The sequence below is a fragment of the Vulpes lagopus genome, chromosome 23 (assembly GCF_018345385.1).
Source record: "Vulpes lagopus strain Blue_001 chromosome 23, ASM1834538v1, whole genome shotgun sequence".
NCBI lineage: Eukaryota > Metazoa > Chordata > Mammalia > Carnivora > Canidae > Vulpes > Vulpes lagopus.
The window spans coordinates 45,851,665-45,875,766 of NC_054846.1; the positions used below are offsets into that span (position 1 = coordinate 45,851,665).

At 43.8% G+C, this 24,102-nt stretch overlaps 2 protein-coding genes, 1 long non-coding RNA gene and 2 other non-coding genes across 15 annotated transcripts in view; 4 read left to right on the top strand and 1 right to left on the bottom strand.

The window, feature by feature from the left end:
* Positions 1 to 21,078, top strand: part of CHD8 (chromodomain helicase DNA binding protein 8) — a 62,002-nt gene extending 40,924 nt beyond the window's left edge. For 10 of the 11 annotated variants that reach the window (XM_041738390.1, XM_041738398.1, XM_041738396.1 and 7 more), the window contains 27 exons: positions 463 to 584; positions 728 to 971; positions 1,794 to 1,970; positions 2,954 to 3,097; positions 3,331 to 3,586; positions 4,360 to 4,570; positions 4,816 to 5,011; positions 5,538 to 5,705; positions 5,899 to 6,078; positions 6,436 to 6,546; positions 6,901 to 7,097; positions 7,305 to 7,504; positions 7,585 to 7,765; positions 7,856 to 7,945; positions 8,230 to 8,333; positions 9,713 to 9,842; positions 10,944 to 11,019; positions 11,460 to 11,514; positions 11,692 to 11,899; positions 12,218 to 12,426; positions 12,511 to 13,230; positions 13,465 to 13,616; positions 13,890 to 14,192; positions 15,651 to 15,764; positions 15,952 to 16,131; positions 16,532 to 16,648; positions 20,099 to 21,078. In XM_041738390.1, coding sequence (XP_041594324.1) covers positions 463 to 584; positions 728 to 971; positions 1,794 to 1,970; positions 2,954 to 3,097; positions 3,331 to 3,586; positions 4,360 to 4,570; positions 4,816 to 5,011; positions 5,538 to 5,705; positions 5,899 to 6,078; positions 6,436 to 6,546; positions 6,901 to 7,097; positions 7,305 to 7,504; positions 7,585 to 7,765; positions 7,856 to 7,945; positions 8,230 to 8,333; positions 9,713 to 9,842; positions 10,944 to 11,019; positions 11,460 to 11,514; positions 11,692 to 11,899; positions 12,218 to 12,426; positions 12,511 to 13,230; positions 13,465 to 13,616; positions 13,890 to 14,192; positions 15,651 to 15,764; positions 15,952 to 16,131; positions 16,532 to 16,648; positions 20,099 to 20,665 — 5,412 coding nt within the window. In that variant the 3' untranslated portion in view covers positions 20,666 to 21,078. The remainder of the gene's footprint in view (positions 1 to 462; positions 585 to 727; positions 972 to 1,793; positions 1,971 to 2,953; positions 3,098 to 3,330; positions 3,587 to 4,359; positions 4,571 to 4,815; positions 5,012 to 5,537; positions 5,706 to 5,898; positions 6,079 to 6,435; positions 6,547 to 6,900; positions 7,098 to 7,304; positions 7,505 to 7,584; positions 7,766 to 7,855; positions 7,946 to 8,229; positions 8,334 to 9,712; positions 9,843 to 10,943; positions 11,020 to 11,459; positions 11,515 to 11,691; positions 11,900 to 12,217; positions 12,427 to 12,510; positions 13,231 to 13,464; positions 13,617 to 13,889; positions 14,193 to 15,650; positions 15,765 to 15,951; positions 16,132 to 16,531; positions 16,649 to 20,098) is intronic. The other variant, XM_041738393.1, reaches the window with a different exon arrangement.
* On the top strand, positions 10,293 to 10,402 carry LOC121481700. Its single transcript, XR_005985370.1, has one exon. It is a non-coding gene; the product is annotated as a small nucleolar RNA U6-53/MBII-28 (small nucleolar RNA).
* On the top strand, positions 15,167 to 15,255 carry LOC121481701. The gene has a single exon (XR_005985371.1). It is a non-coding gene; the product is annotated as a small nucleolar RNA U6-53/MBII-28 (small nucleolar RNA).
* LOC121481215 lies at positions 19,138 to 21,924 on the bottom strand. Its single transcript, XR_005985233.1, has 2 exons — positions 21,482 to 21,924; positions 19,138 to 19,483 (listed from the first exon to the last, which is right to left on the bottom strand). It is a non-coding gene; the product is annotated as an uncharacterized LOC121481215 (long non-coding RNA).
* Positions 21,925 to 22,063: 139 nt separating this feature from the next.
* The window catches only part of SUPT16H (SPT16 homolog, facilitates chromatin remodeling subunit), a 42,267-nt gene continuing 40,228 nt past the window's right edge, over positions 22,064 to 24,102 (top strand). Inside the window, exon 1 of the mRNA XM_041738866.1 lies at positions 22,064 to 22,232. Coding sequence (XP_041594800.1) covers positions 22,167 to 22,232 — 66 coding nt within the window. The 5' untranslated portion in view covers positions 22,064 to 22,166. The remainder of the gene's footprint in view (positions 22,233 to 24,102) is intronic.

A 24,102-nucleotide genomic window follows, 5' to 3' on the forward strand; every position in this document is an offset into this window, starting at 1 on the left:
TTATTCTCAGTTTTCAAAATAATGAAGTACTCATTGCCTCAGCCTATTCTTATAAGGATCTCAAAGATGTTATTTTAATTGTATCATGTCTTCATTTATTAGCCAGAATTTTCTATAAAAAGAAATATTCCCCTGCTATTTGGTTACTCTGAGGTACAGATGGTATAGGAAAGAAGGATAAATGCTTTTTTTCTCTCTTTATTCTCAGTTTTCAAAATAATGAAGTACTCTAGCATGCTCCAAAAGTGACCAGTGGGTTTTTCCTCTCTTGGTTTTCCTCTTTTTTAGTTTTTAAAACTTCATTTTAGTTTAAGCTTTATTATGAACTCATGAATTTGAATATATTTTAGACATTTTCAACTCATGGTTTTGAATCAAAATTTAACTACCAGAACTACCTAGTAAGTTTGCCTCATTTTGTTAGTGGCTTCACCCCACTTACTCAGATTTTCTGTTTTGTAGAATCGTCCACAGGCAAGTGCCTGGAAGAAGTTGGAGCTGTCACATGAGTATAAAAACAGAAACCAGTTACGGGAATATCAGTTGGAAGGGGTCAACTGGCTGCTCTTTAATTGGTATAACAGGTACAGAAAAGAGTAGGCCCATGAAATGTAGGCTTGGTCTGGAATTACTTTATTTGTTCGCTGTTGAAACATTTCCTTTTTACATACTTTTTCAAAGATGGTATCTTTTGACATGCTTTTCTTTTTCCATGATGAATCTTCAGGCAGAACTGTATCCTGGCTGATGAGATGGGACTGGGCAAAACTATCCAGTCCATTGCCTTCTTGCAGGAGGTATATAATGTGGGCATCCATGGCCCCTTCCTGGTCATTGCCCCACTGTCCACAATTACTAACTGGGAGCGAGAATTCAATACATGGACAGAAATGAACACTATTGTATACCATGGCAGTCTGGCAAGCCGTCAGATGATTCAGCAATATGAAATGTACTGCAAAGATTCACGGGTGAGTTGTAGATCATGGGAATGTAATGGTTTAGAGAGGCCAAGGTATTTGATACTTTAGAGGCTTTTATATAAATAAAAGACTTTTATTGAGGTTTCCTATGGTGATTTATGGCATTTTGTCTAGGTTGCATGGGAAATTTTTTCTTTAACTTTTGCTCTTTTAATCCAGTGGACATTTTGATCCAGTGGAAGTTCTGACTTTATTTATGAACATGTGTGTTTTAAATAGAGTTTTCATCAAGAAAGTATTGAGGTGATAAAATTAAGCCATTTTCTCTCTTTTTGTTTACATCTACTAAAATTTACATCAAGATTAGTTCCTTTTTCTATACAAATTTGAAAATAAAAATTTGAATTATTCATTCTTTTAATCATATTTTGCTGCTTTTAATTTTGTTAAACTGATTCAATTCTGTCCATTTTTAGACAGGAACAGATACTACCTATTTCACTTTCAGTTTTGTCTTGTATATTTCAACAGTGCCCAAATTTGTGGATTTCAGTGTTAACTAACAAAAAAATCTAGGTCTGAGATACATGATGAGCTAGGCATACAGCAGAGTCAAAATTGTCCAGCTTCATGCATTGAGGTCTGTCATTTTCCCAAGAAACTGAGTACCTTGAAGAGACATTGTATCTTATATTAAGTGATTTGGTACTACTTATCAGGAAGATAAATAGCAGCAGAGATGGGTGATGGTGCTGTTTATATTTCTTATTGAGCCTGCCTGAATATAGAAAAGAGAATGTGTAATGCAGAGGAGGTCACCATTTAGGTGCATATTAGGCCTTTTCTTAACTTTATTGCCTTCATGCTTAGGGGCGCCTCATCCCAGGCGCATACAAGTTTGATGCCCTGATCACCACTTTTGAGATGATTTTGTCAGACTGTCCTGAGCTTCGTGAGATTGAATGGCGGTGTGTCATCATTGATGAGGCCCATCGACTAAAGAACCGTAATTGCAAGCTGCTTGATAGCCTCAAGCACATGGACCTGGTGAGTACCTTACATTGACTTATGGGCAGAAACACCTGGAATTAAAATAACCCTAATTCCCTGTGGAATTAATATAACTTAGAAGAAAGAAAATCAGAATCCTAGTATTGGGTGGTGGGTTTGACCTTATGGGAATGGACATCTGAAAGTCATATTAAAGTCCTATAAATTTTAGAATTGAAAGGTAATTATATTTAGTAGTTCTTACCTAGGTGGAGAGGTGGGATATTGTTTCAGTTACCTGGTGCTATATAACAAATATCCAAAAACTTAATGTCTTAAAACAACACCTATTACTTTATGATTCTCTAGTTCAGCAACTTGGGCTGGACTCAGCTAGGCCATCACTCTTGTCTGTAGTCGGTAATGTGGCTGCAGCTGGCGATTGGTGGGCTCCTGGGTCATCTTCCACATGACCTGTCATCCTCCAGTAGGCCAGACTTTGCTTCTTAACATGATAAAGTCAGGGCAGTATCCAGAGAGGGCAAAGGCAGAAGTTGCAAGGCCTTTGAGGTATAGGCTCTGAAACTCACACAATATCACTTCTGCTACATTCTCTTTGTCAGAGCAAGCCACAAGGCAAGCCCAGATTCAAGGGGTGAACCTTGATAGGAGGAACTACAAAGAATTAATGGCCATATTTAATCCAGCACAGGTACATTCCCTAGACGGGGACATATTAGGATATCTGTGGGGAGTTGAGTGTGGAAAGGCATATGTAATTGGAAAAAAAAATATTTTGCATATTTATTTAATTGTAATACTATTTAAATTTTTGTTAAATAATATCAGGTGGGTTTTTTTTGTTTTGTTTTGTGTTTATCAAAAGAGGGAGCAAGTGAAAGATAGTAATCTGGTCCATTCCCATAATTTGTATAGATAAAGAAATTAAAGCTAAAGTTATATACTTGATAGAAAACCCCAGAAGTCCTTTGTGTTTTTGAGTTTTACCTTTTGTTTCGTTTTGTTTTTTCCATTTCTAGGAACATAAAGTGCTACTCACGGGAACGCCATTGCAAAATACTGTGGAGGAACTGTTCAGCTTGCTTCATTTCTTGGAACCATCACAGTTTCCTTCAGAGTCAGAATTCCTCAAGGACTTTGGAGATCTCAAGACAGAGGAACAGGTAGGAAGTCCATCTAGACAAAAAGGTAAAGTTTGTACTAGGCACACATCTATTGCCATAGGCTGCAAGGAACTCTCAACTCCTTCTTATAACCTTGTGCCTACATCATCTGTGGCAAAATCCACATTTTTCAGATAATGGAAAGCTCTCATTGTATTTCTTCATGTTCCCACATAATGTAAAAATGTTTGTCCTCATAGTTCTTATTTCTTTTCTCTCTGTACTGGGCACAGGTTCAAAAGCTACAGGCCATTCTCAAGCCAATGATGCTAAGAAGACTTAAAGAGGATGTTGAAAAAAACCTAGCCCCCAAACAGGAAACTATCATTGAAGTAGAGTTGACCAACATCCAGAAGAAATATTATCGGGCTATTTTGGAGAAGAATTTCTCCTTCCTTTCCAAAGGAGCAGGTCATACTAACATGCCTAATCTACTCAATACAATGATGGAGTTGCGCAAGTGCTGCAACCACCCTTACCTCATCAATGGTGAGGGAGTTCCTGGACAATACCTGCATTTCTGTATCACCTGTGTTTACTCTCTAATGATATTCCTCAGGAACAGTGGATACATAGACTGACCCAGCCTAATTTTGGGAGAGAAGAGGGGGGTCTTCTTCTTTCTTTTTTTTAAGATTTTATTCATTAATTCATGAGGGAGACAGAAGCAAAGACACAGGCAGAGGGAAAGAGCAGACTCCCTGCTGAGTGCAGAGCCCAGTGCGGGACTCAGTCTTACCACCCTGAGGTCCTGCCCCGAGCTGAAATTCAGAGTTGGACACTTAACCAACTAAGCCACCCAAGTACCCCTCTTTTAAAACAATTCTTATGTGGAATGTCTTTTTCTGTTTCTTCCCCCTTGATCCTCCTTGGTCTTCAAAATTATATAGGATTTGCTGTTTAGAATTTCATGCAGCAGACCTCAAGTCATTCTGTTCTTGGATAAGTGTCCTCATTGGTACTCTATTTTGTAGTTTCTGTTTTGGATGCCAGTAGGATGGTAATAGTTGTTTGCATGTATTAGCCTAGTTCTCATTGTTACATATGTTTTATTCAATTATAATCTTAAGTCTGACTCATTTGCAGTATTTTGTATAACACAGTTGAAGATTATTTAGTAGGAATTTTTGGGTGCTCAAATTCTCTATGAGAAAATGTTTTTCTAAAGTTAGGTAACTATGCTTCCTTATCTCTGCTAAGTAAACTATAGCTTAGTATGTTTCTCTGGATCTCATCATCAAGTTTGATTTTTCTTTTGGCAGGTGCAGAAGAAAAAATCCTAACAGAATTTCGAGAAGCTTGCCATATTATACCTCATGACTTCCACTTGCAGGCCATGGTTCGTTCAGCTGGCAAATTGGTTCTTATTGACAAGTTGCTCCCGAAACTTAAAGCTGGTGGCCATAAAGTTCTGATCTTCTCCCAGATGGTACGCTGCCTAGATATCCTAGAGGATTATCTAATCCAGAGGAGGTGAGAAAAAAGACATCCATCCCTTGCCTTGTGTTTTCTGTAGCTTTATAAAACTGCAGAAGTAGGAGGTCGGGTTTATTTAAAGTTGGCCAGGACTGGGATAAAAGAAGTATTTAAGGTTTTCACTCTCAACTTGCTGATAAGGTTTTTGGTCAACTAAATACAGAGATACTGGTATGATGCTAATCTTTTTTGGTCTCTCTTTCTGCTTGACTAATTAAACTTTTTCTGTAACTGCCATACAGGTACCTATATGAGCGAATTGATGGGCGAGTCAGAGGTAACCTTCGACAGGCAGCTATTGACCGCTTCAGCAAGCCTGACTCAGACCGCTTTGTCTTCTTGCTGTGCACCCGGGCTGGTGGACTCGGTATTAATCTCACAGCTGCTGATACCTGCATCATCTTTGATTCAGACTGGAATCCACAAAATGACCTGCAGGTAGAGGAAATCATTGTCCTAGGGGCTAACTACCTAACCTAAGAGGTTTGTCAACAGGATCAGGATCTCTTAGAAAGATTTGTCCTTCAAAGAGTATGGAATTGTTTACTTAGTTTAAGGGTGGCAGTCTCCATTGAGAGGTTTAAGGGAGGCAATCTTCATTGAGAGGTCAGCAGACTTTTTCTGTAAATGGCTAGGTAGTAAATGTTTTAGGCTTTGTGGACCATACGGTCTCTGTTGTAACTACTCACCTCTGCTCTTGGAGCACAAAGGCAGCCATAGACAATATGTATATAAGTAAGTGGGGTTGTATTTCAGTAAAAACTTTTATTTATAGAAACATGTAGCTGTGCAGACCATAGCTTGCTGACCCCTGGTATACTTGGTGGGATGATAATTTCATCTTGAAATTGATCTTATGGCTGCTTTATAGACGTGAATTGGTATTTTGAATCCTCTGCCCCCGCCCGCCTCTGCCCCAATTTTATGTTAACTTTGCTCTTTCTTTCCATTTCTTTCTAACTAGGCCCAGGCACGGTGTCATCGAATTGGGCAGAGCAAAGCTGTGAAGGTGTATCGTCTCATCACTCGTAATTCTTACGAGAGAGAGATGTTTGATAAGGCTAGCCTCAAGTTGGGATTGGATAAAGCTGTGCTTCAGTCCATGAGTGGTCGGGATGGCAACATTACTGGAGTGAGTCCTCTTAGTCTATAATATATTTTTGGCTGGTCATAGTGTTAGAGGGAAAGAAAGCTATTTTTTTGCACAGGAACCTGACCACCTTGTTTAGATTCTTAATTATTATTAAAATATGAACTAAATTATTATGATATGGTTCGATAATATTCTCTTGTTAGTTTTTTCATCTTACTATTGGATTTTGCAGATCCAACAGTTCTCCAAGAAGGAGATTGAAGATCTCTTACGAAAAGGAGCATATGCAGCCATAATGGAAGAAGATGATGAGGGCTCCAAGTTTTGTGAAGAAGACATTGACCAGATCTTGTTAAGACGAACCACAACCATCACCATTGAATCTGAAGGAAAGGGTTCAACTTTCGCCAAGGTATGTCCTGTCTGTGCCAAATGCTAAGGAAGCAGCAGTAGAGGAATCTTCTAGAATTTAAAATAGATTTTTTTTTAAATTATTTTTTTAAAGATTTTATTTATTCATGAAAGACACACAGAAGAGAGAGAGTGAGCGAGCAAAAGGCAGAGACACAGGCAGAGGGAGAAGCAGGCTCCATGCAGGGAGCCCGATGTGGGACTCGATCCCGGGACTCCGGGATCACCCTGAGCCAAAGGCAGACACTCAACCACTGAGCCACCCAAGCATCCCTATATAGATTTTTTAAATGTAGGTACTGGTTTCCCATTGCTTTAAAAGTGTTGTAGTCTACTTTGTCCCTTTGTTCCTCACTAGGCAAGCTTTGTTGCTTCTGAAAATAGGACTGATATTTCTCTGGATGACCCCAACTTTTGGCAAAAGTGGGCCAAGAAGGCTGACCTAGACATGGATCTACTTAATAGCAAGGTAAGCTTACTTTTCTTTTAGAAAGTATTATAGAAGACACATTACTTTCAGGGATCTTTGTAGCTGCTTTGATTCTTTGATGCTGATCTTGGTGTATGGTGGTGTATTGTGTATAAGAGCCATTGTAAAAATTTCTGCATGGCAAGCCCCAGAAAACTACCTAGATATCCACCACTGAACATTGCTTCCTGAGACCCTATAGATTATTTTGTATGTCCTAAAAAAAAAAAAAATCTATCTTTGAGTATCTATAAATGTTATATCCAAGTCTGTTTCAATCCATAATTGTCTTAATTCCTTTCCCACTGCCATATCATGAAAAGAGTTACTCTTCTACTTCTGTTCTCTGTATAGAATAACTTGGTGATTGACACACCTAGAGTACGAAAACAGACCCGCCACTTCAGCACTCTGAAAGATGATGACCTAGTGGAATTCTCTGATTTGGAAAGTGAAGATGATGAGCGGCCACGGTCTCGCCGACATGACCGTCATCATACATATGGGCGCACTGACTGTTTTCGGGTGGAAAAGCACCTCTTGGTATATGGGTAAGATCCCATTTTTCCCCTATAGGTAGTGTATTTCCATCCTGATAGACACTCCGCCTTTCAAATTGGAGGCTGTGACCAAAGAGGGGATAATGGGGAAAAAACTGTATTCTATTTGTTCTGTTACCATGTTGTTCCCAGATGTTTTTGTCTCCTGCCTTTTGGGAGTGCCCAGGAAGATATTAATACAGTTTTCTGGTTTTTTAGCTGGGGACGGTGGCGAGATATCTTGTCTCATGGACGTTTCAAGCGACGTATGACTGAACGAGATGTGGAGACAATTTGCCGGGCCATCCTTGTATATTGTCTTCTGCACTATCGTGGGGATGAAAATATCAAAGGCTTCATTTGGGACTTGATTAGCCCCGCTGAAAATGGCAAGACGAAAGAATTGCAGAATCATTCAGGTAATTATCAACTCTTTGCTTTTCAGATTTCTATAGGTTACCTAGTCTTTTTCAGGTCCAAGGCTTTTTCTCAATCCAAGTCTTCAATGTCTCCCCTTTCCCAGGTCTTTCTATCCCTGTGCCCCGTGGACGCAAGGGGAAAAAAGTAAAGTCACAAAGCACTTTTGATATCCATAAGGCAGATTGGATCCGGAAATATAATCCTGATACTCTGTTTCAAGATGAGAGTTACAAAAAGCATTTAAAACATCAGTGTAACAAGTAAGGATGGGAATTAGCAAAGACTAAAGCATTCTCCACCTCAAAGTTTTTGCATTATTACTGAGCCAGCTCTTCTTCCCTCTCATCTAGGGTGCTCTTGCGGGTACGAATGCTATATTATCTGAGGCAGGAGGTTATTGGAGACCAGGCAGAGAAGGTGTTAGGGGGTGCCATTGCCAGGTACGGTTATGCTGTATTTTTCTTATGTATTTCTACGTATGCCCTGCCTTATTCCAGAAGATTGGTTTACTTATTTCATTCTATACTGTCTTTGGGATAACTGGTAATTAAGAGCTGTGTTATATCAGGTTTTGATCCTATGCTTAATACCAGTGGAAAGAAATAGGCAGATCCATGAGCATGTAAATTAATGGATAAAAGAAGATACCTATAATAAACTTTCCAAGGATTATCATTTTAATTCCCTTCATTGCTGTACTGATTCTGCTGTCTTACACCTTTAGTGAGATTGACATATGGTTCCCAGTAGTGGATCAGCTAGAGGTTCCAACAACATGGTGGGACAGTGAGGCTGACAAGTCCCTGCTCATTGGAGTCTTTAAGCATGGTAGGTACCTTTTCTTAGTTTACTCCATTCCTGTTGTAGGAACTTTCATTCCTACAGATAGAACATGTATCAACATGTATAGAGCCCTGGATGGCTCAGCAGTTTGGCGCCTGCCTTTGGCTCAGGGCGTGATCCTGGAGTCCCGGGATCCAGTCCCACATTGGGCTCCCTGCATGGAGCCTGCTTCTCCCTCTGCCTGTGTCTCTGCCTCTCTCTCTCTCTCTCTCTCTCTCTCTCTGTGTGTGTGTGTGTGTGTGTGTCTCTCATGAATAAATAAATAAAATCTTTAAAAAAATAAAAAATAAATTTAAAAAAAAACATGTATCAAAATGCTCATGGCCAATGACTGAGTTTTCTGATTGATCTTCAATGAAATTATATTTCAATAGGAAGCTAGTTCTTAAATATCCAGAGTCAAGCAATTAGTTTCTACAAATAGATGTTCAAAAAGACTAGATGGATAGGTAAATCCTAAGGTGGGGGGTCTCCCGTCTGTTCTCTAATCAGTGTCATCGTCTATATGTTACACATCTCCATTAAGGTTCCACAAATCACGGGAGGTAATATATGCCCACTCATTAATAATACTCAGGCTTAACTTGTATGAAAGTATTCTACTTGCATAACATCCCATTTGTCTAAATGTTTGGCAGTCATTGATGGAGGTGTGAGCTACAGAGAAACAAAAATAGAGTACAAAAAGGCAGAGTACCGCCTTTTCAGTCCAGCCTAATAACAAATCTCAGGTATTTAAAGCAGACAGAGAGAGCTGAGTAACTCCCAACCCAGTGATTTAGTGGATTAGAATATAATTTCTACTTTTCTGTTTATATCTATAAAATAAAAATAAGGCCACTTATCCACATGTTTTCAGTAAGTTTAATGGATTTAAAAAAAAAAACATTTTCTAGTCTCAAATTTACTTGTGAGATAAGGAGGTTTAGAATAGTCCAACCATCCTGAAATATGTTCATTCCCTCATTCATTCATTCTCTGTTCATCATTCAGTGCCTATTTGTTTGCAGGTGTTTCTTATCCATCATTTGAAAATGTGTGACCTAGCCCTAAATTATTTCAGTTTTTTCGTTTCCCCATCTCTGTAGTAAGAATGATAATACAAAAATTACCAGTTAAATGGCTGTGTAAATCTGTCAGCATTCTATATTAAATATTCTGATCAAATTCCTATCATTCCTAACTAGTGATAAAACTCTTTGTAATTGTTAGAGAACTACTCAATACAGTAATATAACCCAACAGCTGTCCAAGTTAATATTTTGTATTATGAGTATAAAAGCCCATATAGTTCAATTATTCCAGCACATTTTGGGCAAAGTTAATCTCTTATTTTCTTCAGCTTTTGGTCCTTTTATTTCTAGGCTATGAGAAATACAATACTATGAGGGCAGACCCAGCCTTATGCTTCCTGGAAAAGGCCGGTCGACCAGATGACAAAGCCATTGCAGCAGAACATCGAGTGTTGGATAATTTCTCTGACATAGTGGAAGGGTAAGGATTGGTGTTTAGTTTCTCCTGAAGTTCTGAGTCTACCCCATGAAGGCTTAGTTTGTGCAAAGAGATAATTCTAGCCTTGATTGAACCTATTGGTATTCTTAATGGTGATTATACTCATTAACGATAAATTCTTAACGAAGAGTAGGATCAGCAGAAAGGACTCCATAAACTAAGCTAAAACCACACATTGCCATAAGATGCAACCAAAGATGAAAATCAGGGTTACTCCCAAGTGGCTTATTTAATGTTCTGTTCAGGTTTTTCTGCAGTGCTTTTCTGTACAGCCACAGTAACTGAAAGGACAGCTGGTTGTCTTGAAAGATAATAGCCATGCAGCTTTCCTATGCCACTTATGTGGTAGAGCCTCAGGAGATTTTTAGCCCTGGTTTATCATCTCTCAGTGGTGCCTGACACATACAGGTATATACTCTGTCTGGATAAATGCCTCAATGATGAGTTGCCATGCTAATACTGAGTCACCAGGTAGGGCAGTGTTGCCCTAGTTTGGGTGCCAGTGAGTTTAACAAAACTTCTCACGTGGAGACCTGAGGGGCATGTGAAATAGTTGACTTAATTCATATACCCATGCAGTCTTCTGCTGTTGAGAGATTTCTCTTTGATGATCACAACTTTAGTTTGCTTAGTGCAAGGCCCTCAAAGGAAATTGGGTCAGTTATTCGTTGCAAATCATTTATGTCACCCTTCTGCTTAACAGAGCAGAGTAAAACAAGCAAAGTCCAAACGTGGACTTATTCAAATGTGACAATCAAAGTAAATAGGAAGGTAGGGAAGAATGGTAAACAAAAAGAACTATCAAGAGAAAAGAAGTATGCTGGCCAAAGTGTTTCGTTTCAGATTGAAGTAATTTAGAATGGCACTTTGTCAGTTTCTTCCTGTTCTTCGTCCTGTTGGATTTTGTACCTAACTTACTTGGAGCTTACCACCTGGCCTGCCGTTTCTTTGAGCCTTAAAGAAAACCACTGTTCCATGCTGGATTTTTATGTTTGGCCAGGTATTTATCCTAAATTCCCCTTAGTGAAAGAAGATACATTCTTGTTTTTGTTTTTGTTTTCCCCAACGACTGGATAATTTTAGGGTTGATTTTGATAAGGATTGTGAAGACCCTGAATATAAACCACTCCAGGGTCCTCCAAAGGACCAAGATGATGAGGTGAGGAATTCTCATTTGAATGTAGCTTTCTCCCATTCCCTGGATCCTAATGTATATTGTTTAATTTATAATACAAAATGGAAAGTAATTACTATTTGAGAATATAAAGTACTAATGAAAAAGATTTTTTAACACCAGCTGGGGGAGACCAGGGATGGCTTTGTGGAGGAAGAGGTGGGACCAAGCTGGATATTAAAGTATATTATTTGCTAAATTCCTGAGTCCCTTTATTTTCAAGCCCTTAAGAACAACTGATTTTTTCAGGTTCTGCTTTCTTATTCCTTTAGTTGGTTGCTTCCATTTTTTGTGAGGGTTCATTAGACATTTTTCTTGATCCTTGGGTGCCATAGAAGGACACACATAAGAAAGTGACTTCAGAGTGCCAACTTCCCCCCCTTTCCCTCCCCCCTCCATCCTGTGGGGTGGATCTCATTCTCTAGGGTGATCCCTTGATGATGATGGATGAGGAGATCTCAGTGATTGATGGAGATGAAGGTAAACTTCTAAGTCAACTAGTACAATCTTGTGTATGGGGTGGTGGGTTGGGGAATTATTAACTAAATTCTGTCCTTTCCTGGGGTTTCTAAGAGCTTTGCTTTTGGGTGGGTTGAAATACTGGTATTATCTATACTACCTTTCCTGTACTTATTCATTCTGTGTTTCTTTCCACAGCCCAGGTAACCCAGCAGCCAGGCCATCTCTTCTGGCCTCCAGGCTCTGCTCTGACAGCTAGGCTTCGGCGCCTAGTAACAGCTTATCAACGCAGCTACAAGAGAGAACAGATGAAGATAGAGGCTGCAGAACGAGGGGACCGGAGACGGCGGCGTTGTGAGGCAGCCTTCAAGCTAAAAGAAATTGCACGGCGGGAGAAACAGCAACGGTAAAGTGTGGCTGAGAATTTGAGCTGAACACACACACACATACAAAAAAAAAGAATTTGAGCTGAACTGTAAGCTTGCCTTTGGCTATGGGTCCTATACATATATATATATATATATATATATACACGAGCAAGGGGGTATGGGGATAGAGGGAGAAGCAAGCTCCCCGCTGAGCAGGAAGCCCGATGAAGGGCTCGGTCCCAAGACCCTGGGATCACAGCTTGAGCTGATGGCAAGATGCCTAACCAACTGAGCCACCCAGGTGCCCCTTCGCTGTGTTTTTCTGATCATTGCTGCCTGATTCTTCTTCCCTTTAGATGGACAAGGCGTGAACAAACTGATTTCTATCGCGTAGTATCTACCTTTGGTGTGGAGTATGACCCTGATACCATGCAGTTCCACTGGGATCGCTTCCGTACTTTTGCCCGACTGGACAAAAAAACGGATGAAAGCCTTACCAAGTACTTCCATGGCTTTGTGGCCATGTGTCGCCAAGTGTGCCGCCTTCCCCCAGCAGCTGGAGATGGTAAGCAAAACTGGAGAGTCTCAGGTGAGTGGGATTGGATGGCAACAGAACTGACTTGGCTCATTCCACTCCTGTCTCTTGCAGAGCCCCCAGACCCTAATCTGTTCATTGAGCCCATCACTGAGGAGAGGGCCTCACGGACTCTCTACCGTATTGAATTGCTTCGGCGCTTACGGGAACAAGTTTTATGCCATCCCCTTCTGGAAGACCGGTTAGCGTTATGTCAGCCTCCAGGTCCTGAATTGCCCAAATGGTGGGAGCCCGTTCGGCATGATGGGGAGCTTCTACGAGGGGCAGCCCGCCACGGGGTGAGCCAAACAGACTGCAACATCATGCAGGACCCAGACTTCTCTTTTCTGGCTGCCCGTATGAATTACATGCAGAACCATCAGGCAGGAGCACCAGCTCCATCCCTGTCACGCTGCTCTACGCCACTGCTACACCAGCAGTATACCTCGCGCACTGCCTCACCACTGCCCCTGCGCCCAGATGCTCCTGTTGAAAAGCCACCTGAGGAGACAGCTGCCCAGGTCCCCAGTCTGGAGAGTCTGACTTTAAAACTAGAGCATGAGGTGGTGGCCAGGAGCCGACCAACCCCACAAGACTATGAGATGCGAGTAGCCCCCTCTGATACTACCCCTCTGGTTTCCCGGAATGTTCCACCAGTCAAACTGGAGGATGAGGATGATTCAGACTCTGAGCTGGACTTGAGCAAGCTGTCACCATCATCCTCTTCTTCCTCATCCTCATCCAGCTCCAGCTCCAGCACTGATGAGAGTGAGGACGAGAAGGAAGAAAAGCTAAGTGAGTGCATGTGACAGGCTGTTGGCCCTTTTCCCTATTTCCCACTCCCCACCCCCATCACCAGGCTCTTTACCTTCTTTTTCAAATGCATCCTCTGGGAGAGATTTGGACGTTGATTTGATAGAACACCGAAAGAGATCTGTTATACTTTGGGCCTTTATTTAAAGCGCATATAATTCCATTTATATATAACCTCACTCTTCCATCTTTGCTCACATTCTGTATGATCTCTAGGTGCTGACCGGTCCCGCTCAAAGCTCTATGATGAAGAGAGTCTTCTGTCCCTCACTATGTCCCAAGATGGATTCCCAAATGAAGATGGAGAACAAATGACCCCTGAGCTTTTGCTGCTACAAGAAAGACAAAGAGCTTCTGAGTGGCCCAAGGTAACAGCCTCATTCCTGGTTAATATGGTCTAGAAATACAGTGTAACAAAAACCGGGAACAAGGAACAGATGATTCTGGTTTTCTTTAATTGTATCTAGTGCCACACTTTTTGTCATGCAACTCTTCCCAGTTGACTTAGGGATCTGATACTTTTACCTCCCTCCTCCTCTTTTTACCCATCCTGCTAATGATGGCACTGTTGTTTGTCACAGAATCACATAGCTGGTATTCAGGCCCTAAAACCAGTGTTCATTTCTTTTCCCCCCACTCAGGATCGTGTCCTTATAAACCGTATTGACCTCGTCTGCCAGGCTGTACTCTCAGGGAAGTGGCCTTCTAGCCGCCGAAGCCAGGAAATGGTGACAGGAGGAATTTTGGGGCCAGGCAACCACTTGCTAGATAGTCCCTCATTGACTCCAGGAGAATATGGTGACTCTCCAGTCCCCACACCACGAAGTAGCAGCGCAGCTTCCATGGCAGAGGAGGAAGTGTCTGCAGTCACCACAGCAGCAGCTCAGTTCACAAAACTTCGCAGAGGCATGGATGAAAAGGAGTTTACAGTTCAGATCAAAGATGTAAGCTCACCATTTAGACAAGGGGAAGTGGGGAAGGAGGCTTTCGTTTTGCTAACTACTTCACTAAAAGGATACTGAACTCATTTGGTTAGTTACCTTTAAAAATGAGAGAGGAGGGACGCCTGGGTAGCTCAGTGGTTGGTTGAGTGTCTGCCTTCAGCTCAGGTCCTGATCCCAGGGTCCTGGGATCGAATCCTACATTGGGCTCCCCTTGAGGATCCTGCTTCTCTCTCTGCCTATGTCTCTACCTTTCTCTGTGTCTTTCATGAATAAATAAAATCTAACAATGAGAGAGGAATTGGGCTTCCTAACTGGCTCAGTCAGTAGCGTACACAACTCTTGATCTTCGGGTTGTAAGTTTTGAGCCCCACATTGGGTGTGGGGATGACTTAAAATCTTTTAAAAATAAATAAGTAAAAATAAAAATGAGAGGGGATAAAAATTAGTTTATAAAGCTCCATTGAGGAAAAGTCATTGCAGTAAAGGGAGGGATTGTGTGTCTCCTGAGGACTAGATTAAAGGAACCCATATTTTTGGAAGAAAATTTAATTGATATAAGGCTTCTTTTGGGTGGCTTATTTCTAGATCCTAGAAACCTAGTTTTTAAAAATTGAAATCAAATTGTGGGAAAGTTGTTAAAAGGACACCTAGGTATTATGGGCCTTATTAAGTTAAAAATAAGAAGTCATTCTTAGTGAAATTATATCAGTGTTATTTATTTTATAGATGTGAAATTTTATTTTTCCTGGTCATCTTCCCTGTTGAAACCCTATTAGCTGATCCTCAAGTATTCAACAAGAAAATATTGGTTTTTTTTTTCTTTTAAGTAGGCTCCATGCTGAGCATGGAGCCCAACACAGGACTTGATCTCACATCTCTGAGATCAAGAGTTGGATGTTTAAATGACAGAGCCCTCCAGGTGCTCCAGGAAAAATTTCTTAAACTAGTATGTGATGGGAATTACCAGGATTTTGTCCCTGTGATGAGTAGCCATGCTAATATTGAGACACCAGATACAGGATGTTGTTGAGATAAATTCTTCTCTTACATTCACCTGAGGGGCACTAGGTCAAGAGATGAAATCTATGTTAGAAGTATATAAATTTAGATATATTTCTAATTTCTACCCTTTAGTCAGATGGCCTTCCTTCTCATCATTGAGCCAGAAGATGACCCTTACCCTAAGATCCCCAGAGCTTATATTTATTTTAAAAACAGGGATGCCTGGGTGGCTCAGCAGTTGGGTGTCTGCCTTTGGCTCAGGGTGTGATCCTGGGATCTGGGATCGAGTCCCACGTCAGGCTCCCTGCATGGAGCCTGCTTCTCCCTCTGCCTGTGTCTCTACCTCTCTGTCTCTCATAGATAAATAAAGTCTTTAAAAAAGTTTTTTTTTTTTTTTAATTAAAAAAAAAAAAAGTGTGCCATATGACATCTTTGGTGGGTGGGTTGTCTTTTTAGGAGGAAGGACTGAAGTTAACATTCCAGAAGCACAAGTTGATGGCTAATGGAGTAATGGGAGATGGACATCCTTTGTTTCATAAGAAGAAGGGAAACAGAAAGAAGCTAGTTGAGGTGAGTGGGAGAGAAAGTCTTTACCGTGATGATTAGGTTTTTTATTCTCACTCATTGATGAAAGCAGTTGGGATTAAGGGACTAGAAGATAATAGAATCGTTTTATGGCTACCATTGGCTCTGCTCCCCCTCCCTCCCTGCCCCAAAGAAGAGTATGTGCTCATGGGGGTGGATTCTGGGTTTGCAGCTGGAGGTGCAGTGCATGGAAGAGCCTAATCACCTTGACGTGGACCTGGAGACCCGGATCCCTGTCATCAATAAGGTGGATGGTACTTTGCTGGTGGGTGAGGATGCCCCTCGCCGGGCTGAACTGGAGATGTGGTTACAGGGTCATCCAGAGTTCGCTGTCGATCCCCGATTTCTAGCGGTGAGTGGCAGTTCCATCCAGCAGATTTAAAGTCATTCCCTTGGGATGTAAGCTGTGTGAGAGGGAGGAAGCATGCCGTATCATGTCATTTTTTCTGTATCTGCCCGATACCACCATAATACCACCCAGTCTTCCTAACTGACAGAGTAGTTGTGAGGCTCAAAATAAAATAACATTAAAGCACTTATTAACCTAAATAGTAGGCAAATATTTACTATTAAACTGTTGTATAACCACCTAGTTTTGGGGGGAGAGATCTGCTAACTGGCAGTTTTCCACTAGCACTAAGCCTTTATTTATCCATACAGTCAGCCTTTCTTGTCAAACTAGACACTAGTACCTTAACAAATACTCCAGAGATTTGTATTCTTCCAGGATAACTCGTAGTTTTCTATTTCAGTATATGGAGGATCGCAGAAAACAGAAGTGGCAGAGATGTAAAAAAAATAATAAGGCGGAACTGAACTGTTTGGGAATGGAACCAGCACAGACGGCTAACTCTAGGAATGGGAAGAAGGTGAGTGAGACCGAGGCATCCCCGCTCTGTTCCCAAGCTGGATGTGCCTGGAGAAATTATTTCATGCTTTAACCTTTTCCAGTGCGTGAAAAACTGTATCTTCGGTACACCAATCAGGAAACCAGGATAATTTTATTGGTATTTTTACAGTCCTTAGCATGGTCATCTATAGAAGAGCATAAAATTCTAAAAAGTGAATGTGTAAGATATGTTGGGACAGTAAGGCTTTCTCCTCTTCCACTGACTGACTAAGGGATTTTGGGCAAATCCTTTAACCTTTTCAGTTTGCACATCCTGAAAAGTTGAGGATATAGGAGCAGATAAGCTCTTAAAAGTGTTATGATTCAATATATATATATTTTTTTTTTAATTTTTATTCATTTATGATAGTCACAGAGAGAGAGAGAGGCAGAGGGAGAAGCAGGCTCCATGCACCGGGAGCCCGACGTGGGATTCGATCCCGGGTCTCCAGGATCGCGCCCTGGGCCAAAGGCAGGCGCCAAACCGCTGCGCCACCCAGGGATCCCTGATTCAATATATTTTAGAAGTGACTTGGGGCTACCAAAGACAATATAGTCACAGCATTTCCCAACATGGGAGATGTTGAGATTCGCTGATATTGCCAGTAATGGAAAAAGGACGGGAAACCTGTTTTATAGTTTATAATAACAACTTGGGTTATTCCATTATTTTCAAATGTACTTATGCTTTTATCCCAGTTATAGGCCATTTGGTAGATTTTCTACCAAAATCGGAGAATGAAAATTTCTCTCTGCAATGTTTGCCTTACTTTGGTCAGTTGTATTTTTTAAACATATTAAATCATGGTGTGTTTGGCAAGCAATTGTTTAAAATGATTAGCACTTATCATCCGCCATTGGATCTGTTATAGACCTCTTTATACATAATATGAAATATATATGTAAAACCACATTGTAGGTTTTTTGTTTTTTTTTTTATGATAGTCAGAGAGAGAGGCAGAGACACAGGCAGAGGGAGAAGCAGGCTCCATGCAGGGAGCCTGACGCAGGACTTGATCCCAGGTCTCCAGGATCACACCCTGGGCCGAAGGCAGTGCTAAACCGCTGAGCCACCTGGGCTGCATAGTGAAAGTGGTTTCATATAAATATTGTTACCATAGAAGAGTTCTTTTTGTTTGTTTGTTTTACTCATGAGAGACACAGAAAGGCAGACACACAGGCAGAGAGAGAAGCAGGCTCCCTGTGAGGAGCCCGATGCGGGACTCTACCCCAGGACCCTGGGATCACCACCTGAGCCAAAGGCAGACACTCAACCACTGAGCCACCCAGGTGCCCCATAGAAGAATATTTTAACTTTTTCTCATACCCTTGCATGGGACCAAGAGTGTAATAAGGAGAGTGGTTGATATGGGAGGCTGGTGGCTGGAAGGCTGGTACCTTCTCTGTCTTGAATTTAATGTTATAGAATAGCCTATAAAAAGACTGTTCCTTCAGTGTTTTTCTCCCTTATTATCTATTTTTCTTCAAGTATTTTGCTACTTCTTTAGAGTCAGTTGATAAATCTAAGAAAGAAAAGATCACTGGGAATCACAGAAAATCATGACTAGTACAGAATTTTTTTTTTTTAAAGAATTTATTTGATGGGATGCCTCGGTGGCTCAGTGGTTTGGTGCCTGCCTTCGGCCCAGGGTGTGATCCTAGAGACCCGGGATCAAGTCCCACGTCAGGCTCCCTGCATGGAGCCTGCTTCTCTCTCTCTCTCTGCCTCTCTCTGTATCTCTCATAAATAAATAAATAAAATCTTAAAAAAAAAAAAAAGAATTTATTTGAGAGAGAGGGAGTGTGTGAGCTGAGGGAAGAGCAAAAGGGGAAAGACTCAAGCAGACTCCCTGCTGAGCACAGAGCCCATCATGGGGCTCGATCTCATGATCCTGAGATCTCGACCTAAGCCAAAACCAAGAGTCAGATGCTTTACTAACTTGTGCCACCCAAGTCACCTCAGTACAGAATTCTTAATGCAGACAGAATTAATGGTGTGCTCTTACTGGTACCTGCAGGAGTTTAAATGCTATTATCGGTATATTTTAATTTTTTTTTTAATTTATTTATGATAGTCATAGAGAGAGAGAGAGAGGCAGAGACACAGGCAGAGGGAGAAGCAGGCTCCATGCACCGGGAGCCCGACGTGGGATTCGATCCCGGGTCTCCAGGATCGCGCCCTGGGCCAAAGGCAGGTGCCAAACCGCTGTGCTACCCAGGGATCCCTGTATGCAAGCTTTTAAAATATACCGATAATAGGGGATCCCTGGGTGGCGCAGCGGTTTGGCGCCTGCCTTTGGCCCGGGGCGCGATCCTGGAGACCCGGGATCGAATCCCACGTCGGGCTCCCGGTGCATGGAGCCTGCTTCTCCCTCTGCCTGTGTCTCTGCCTCTCTCTCTCTCTCTCTCTCTCTGTGACTATCATAAATAACTAAAAAAAAAAAGAAAAAAAACTTGCATACAAATACAGAGTATTGAGATGTTTATTTTTCCTAATTATAAAGGTATATTCCCATGTCGGGTGTTAGGCTTAGATTGGCAAATAGAATCCAGAGACACAGATATTAACTGTCTGAGTTTGATCCCAGTGTACCAGTCAGAGGCACTAGAAGTGATACGTTCCAGCTTCGGTGTATTTAATCAAAATTTACGGTCAGAACATCCAGGGGCGCCTGGGTGGCTCAGTCACTTAAGTGTCCAACTCTTGATTTCAGTTCAGATCATGATGTTGGGCTCATGCTGGGCATGGAGCCTGCTTGAGATTTTCTCTCTCTCCCTCTCCCTCTGCCCTTCCCGGCTTGCTTGCATTCTTTCTCTAAAAAATAAAAAATAAAAAATTTTACAGCCAGAACATCTAGAAGCAACTTAAAATTCAACCATTTGGTTTTTTTATCAGTGTGAAAAACATTTTATTAAATTTCGTGAGGAGCTACCCACAATCTTTTTGTTGTTTTAGACATTCGGGAGTCTTGACCTGTCCTTAGGTTACCACAGCTGGCTGTGCTAATGAGTAATAGTTTGTAAATGTCAGTATAGTCATGCTGCACTTCACATGGTAAAATCACGTGAACAACCTGCTGTCAGTAAAGTATACAGTGCAAATACTGATTCACTCACTGGCTTACTTAAGCTCCTTATTAACAAAGGTAAGCGTCTGGGAAATGGTTAGATGGAGTAAAGGTACAACAGTCATGGAAAAGAAGCAAAACTCTGGTTTCATAGAAGTATCAGTATCAATTCCTTGATTTTAGCTTCAATAGCCTTCAAGCAGCTACATGCATTTCCTCTTCCTGTTACCATCTGGCCTTGTCTGACTATGCTTCCTTTGCCCCTCCGGAAGATAGTGAAAAAGCACTTGTAAGCTAGGATTCTGTTGACTTCTAGTTTGCTCTAAATTCCTTTGTTTTTACTGTCTTCTGCTCCCTCCCAGGGTCACCATGCTGAAACTGTGTTCAACCGGGTTTTGCCAGGGCCTATTGCACCAGACAGCGGCAAGAAGCGGGCCCGTAGGATGCGACCAGACCTTTCAAAGATGATGGCCCTGATGCAGGGCGGAGGCACTGGGTCCCTCTCTCTGCATAATACCTTCCAACACAGCAGTAGTGGCCTGCAGTCTGTGTCTTCCCTGGGCCACAGCAGTGCCACTTCTGCATCTTTGCCTTTTGTGCCGTTTGTGATGGGTGGTGCAGCATCATCCCCTCATGTAGACTCCAGCACCATGCTTCATCACCACCACCACCACCCCCACCCCCACCATCACCACCATCACCATCCAGGCCTGAGAGCCACTGGCTACCCTTCTTCACCAGCCACTACCACCTCTGGTACTGCCTTGAGGTTGCCACCACTGCAACCTGAGGAGGATGAGGACGATGAGGATGAAGATGATGATGATGATTTATCTCAGGGCTATGATAGCTCAGAAAGGGACTTCTCACTCATTGATGATCCTATGATGCCAGCCAACTCAGACTCAAGCGACGATGCTGATGACTGAAGCCCCAGCATGGTCCCCATTGCTTGGGTGGCTGCTGTATTTTCAATTACTCTGGCCCTTGGACTATGGAAAAGTGGGAGGGGCAGGGGGAGATGTGGGGACACCCAGGACTCCAGGAGGTGAAAAGGAAAAAGAAAACTCGTACCTGATTGCTTCCAAATTTGAGAGGATTGGGTGGGCAGGGGGAACTCCTAAAATACTACATGACCACTTCCTCATTTCTGGGGAAGGAAAGGAGACTAGAGCAGCTGATGTGCTCACCCCTCCCTAAACCCCTCCATTAACCACAGACTATGTAGCGCTGGCCCTCGCCTCTGGCAGAGCCTGTTCCTGGCCGAACTGTGGATACAGCTGGAGGGTCAGGAACTGTTCCCTTCCTTCCCCTTGGCATTAATAAATTTAAGTTAATCCTTTTCCACTCTTCCCTTGTTCTATATTTGCTCAAACCCAGTATAAATGTTCATTTTGAATTCATGATGGGTAATTTCGGTACCACTTTGCTAAAGTGGTTCATGCAGTTACCTTGGGTAGGGCAGACAGTCACCTGTACTCCGTTAAAGGGTATGTGTCAGTGTAGTCTGTCCAGCTTGCTAAAGTAAAAGCAAGGGAATTACTTAAATGTAGGCAGGTGTTCCAGATTCAAAGTCCCAATTTCTTGAGGGAACCATGCACATTCTGTTTGGAATCAACTGAAGTAACGGCGCTTGGGGGAAGCCTGGGAGTGGTCATCGTTCGCGAGGGCGAGAGGAGGAACCTTGTGCCGACCTGGCGGGGCGGGGCGGGGTGGGGTGGGGTTCTGGGAAGCACCGGGGTCACCTGCCGTCCCAGCGCGCAGACGGAGCCTGGGCGTTTTCTTTGCCTTCCTACGGCGAAGTGTTACCGGGAGGGTGGGCTCCTCTCGCCCCGCCGGGGCTCCGTCCCCGCCAGCAGGGATCCCTGCAGCCATGGAACAGCACGGGTCTTGCTGCCCCAGCACCGCGGGCTCCCGCGCTTCCAGCTTCGCCTCCGCTCGTCGGCGAGTGGGGCCGTTGCGGCGGCGCGCGGGGGCGGGGCGGGCGGGGCAGGCCGGCCCCCTTCCCCCCTTACGCCCCCCCCGCGGCCAGATGCCGGAGCGCCGGGAATCCGCGGCGGAGCGGAGTAAGGGCGGGGTGCTGCGTCACGTGATGACGTCGCCTCACGTGCGGCTGTTGCTCAGTTGACCAGAAAACCCCGCGAAAATCTAGACTCTTTTTTGCGTTGCACATTTTGTTGATTTCCCACTGTGTTTCTTCCTCGCCTCCCCCCTAACCTCCGGAGAGACAAGATCTTAAAAAAAAAAATTTTTTTTTAAATAAATAAATAAGCCCCCGAGCGCCGTCGGGACCCGGAAGCGGAAAGGGCATCTTTGAGGTCGGTACTTCCGGGTCACTGGGAGAGTGCGGGATTCCGGGGCCGAGAGCGGGTGGTGGATCCGGGACCTCGCGTGATTCTCGGAGCCCGAGCAGGAGCGGCGTCCGTGGCTATGGCTGTGACTCTGGACAAAGACGCTTATTACCGGCGAGTGAAGCGGCTGTACAGCAACTGGCGGGTGAGAGCGCGCTCGGAACCCTCCCCAGGGAGCCCCCTTGTGCCATCCCATAATAGCCCCGTTTCTCGGCGCCCTTTTCTCCCCTTTCCGCCGGGAATTCCCGGGTTCGGCGTCGCGCCCCCGGAGCCGCCGCAGGACCGGTCGCCGCAGGCCGCCCCCCGCCCCCCCGGGCCCGCGGCCGCCCCGCTCGCGCTTCCCGCCCTGCGAGGGGCACGGCCCCCCAGCCCGCGGGCGCGCCCCCGCACACCCACGCGCTCGCCCAGCGTCCCGCCACCAACCCGGCCGCGTCCGCGGAGGGGGGACGGCGCGCAGGGCGTGCGTGTGTTGCTTGCGGGGGGCTTTCGCTGGAGTTCAAAAAAAAAGGGGGAAAAAGCAAGCAAAATAGTAATCACGCGCAACCGTGTGTTGTAGGCCCTGCCGTGGGTCGCACGGAAGGCTGGAGCTGAGAAGCGGGCGGCTCCAGTAGCGCAGAAACGACGCGATGCCTGGAGCCTCCTTAGTTTTCCTCCCGGGAGCGCATCCGGGGCACGTGTCGAGGAGAAGCGCCGCTGCGGCCCCGGGGCCTTGAAGGTCGGCGCTCGTGCAGCTTGCAAAGCGCCCGCGGTTAACGTTTGCTTTTACGGTAGCGATTGATGGGTTCGTACGTTTGATTGCATCCCGTGGCGCAGGCCGAGCCGCCTGGCCGGAACCTGGCCTCCGACCTGTGTCATCCAAAATTCAGAAAGACTTTAAAAGCTTAAAGAGACACATCCTGGCAGAAATGACCAGTTCCGACCGCAAGTCGCCTTCCAGGGCGATCCTCCGCTGACAGCCGAGCCGGTTCACGCTGGTCGGTTCGTTGCCATTCATCCCAAGGGCTCGCGCCGTCTGTTTCATCTTTTGCCGGTAATCGCATTAGGTCACCGAAAATAAAACGGGCTCTCCCGTGGGCTTTTTCATGAAAAGATAAGAGAAAGATGAGGGCTTTATGGCCAGATAGATGCCGAACGTGAGTTTTAACTTAGAGATTCTGTTATTGGTTAATTTCCGGCGAGTGTCTGGCCTCTCGGATTCACTGTTGACATTTTTAAATTCGAACGTGATCCACGTTAAAAAAAAACTCTAAAAGGCTACAGCGTCTTTTTTTTTTTTTTTTTAAGATTTTACTTGTTTGTTTATTTGAGACGGAGAGGGAGAGGCAGGCTCCATGCAGGGAGCCCGATGTGGGACTCGATCCTGGCACCCCGGGATCACGCCCTGGGCGAAAGGCGGACGCTCAACTGCTGAGCCCGCCGGGCCCGGCTGCAGCGTCTTCTGAAGATTAATAAGCGCAAGGGTGCTACGGTAGTAAATCAGAAGCCCCCTCCCCTGCCCCCAGCCCCTGAAATTGCACACCTTGGATGTGGAGGGTGTTTGTAGTCCCGGTGGTACAGAGTTTATCAAGTCATTCTTCACCTGCTACAGACCATTCACAAAAGCCAAGATGAGCCTAGAGCCCGGTTCCCTTAGGCGGTAGAGAAATGCACAGCAGGAGACTGGGAGGAGCTCCAGGCCTGAAGACAGGCGGACAAAGCTAGTAGGCAAGTGTCAGTCTTGGCCCTTGCTTTTTGTCTGTTTCTCAAAAATCATTAAAATTTATCCTGGCCCTCCTACTTACATCACTTTGAAGAGGTATATTGGATGTTAATGCTGTTATATGAAGTTTCGAGCCAAGTCCATACAAAAACGTACTCACTAGCAAAACTTGTGGCTCATTATTACCAAAATCTTATTTGTTTTTTTTTTTAATATTTTATTTATTTATTCATGAGAGACACAGAGGCAGAGACATAGGCAGAGGGAGAAGCAGGCTCCCTGCAGGGAGCCCGACGTGGGACCGGATCCCAGTACC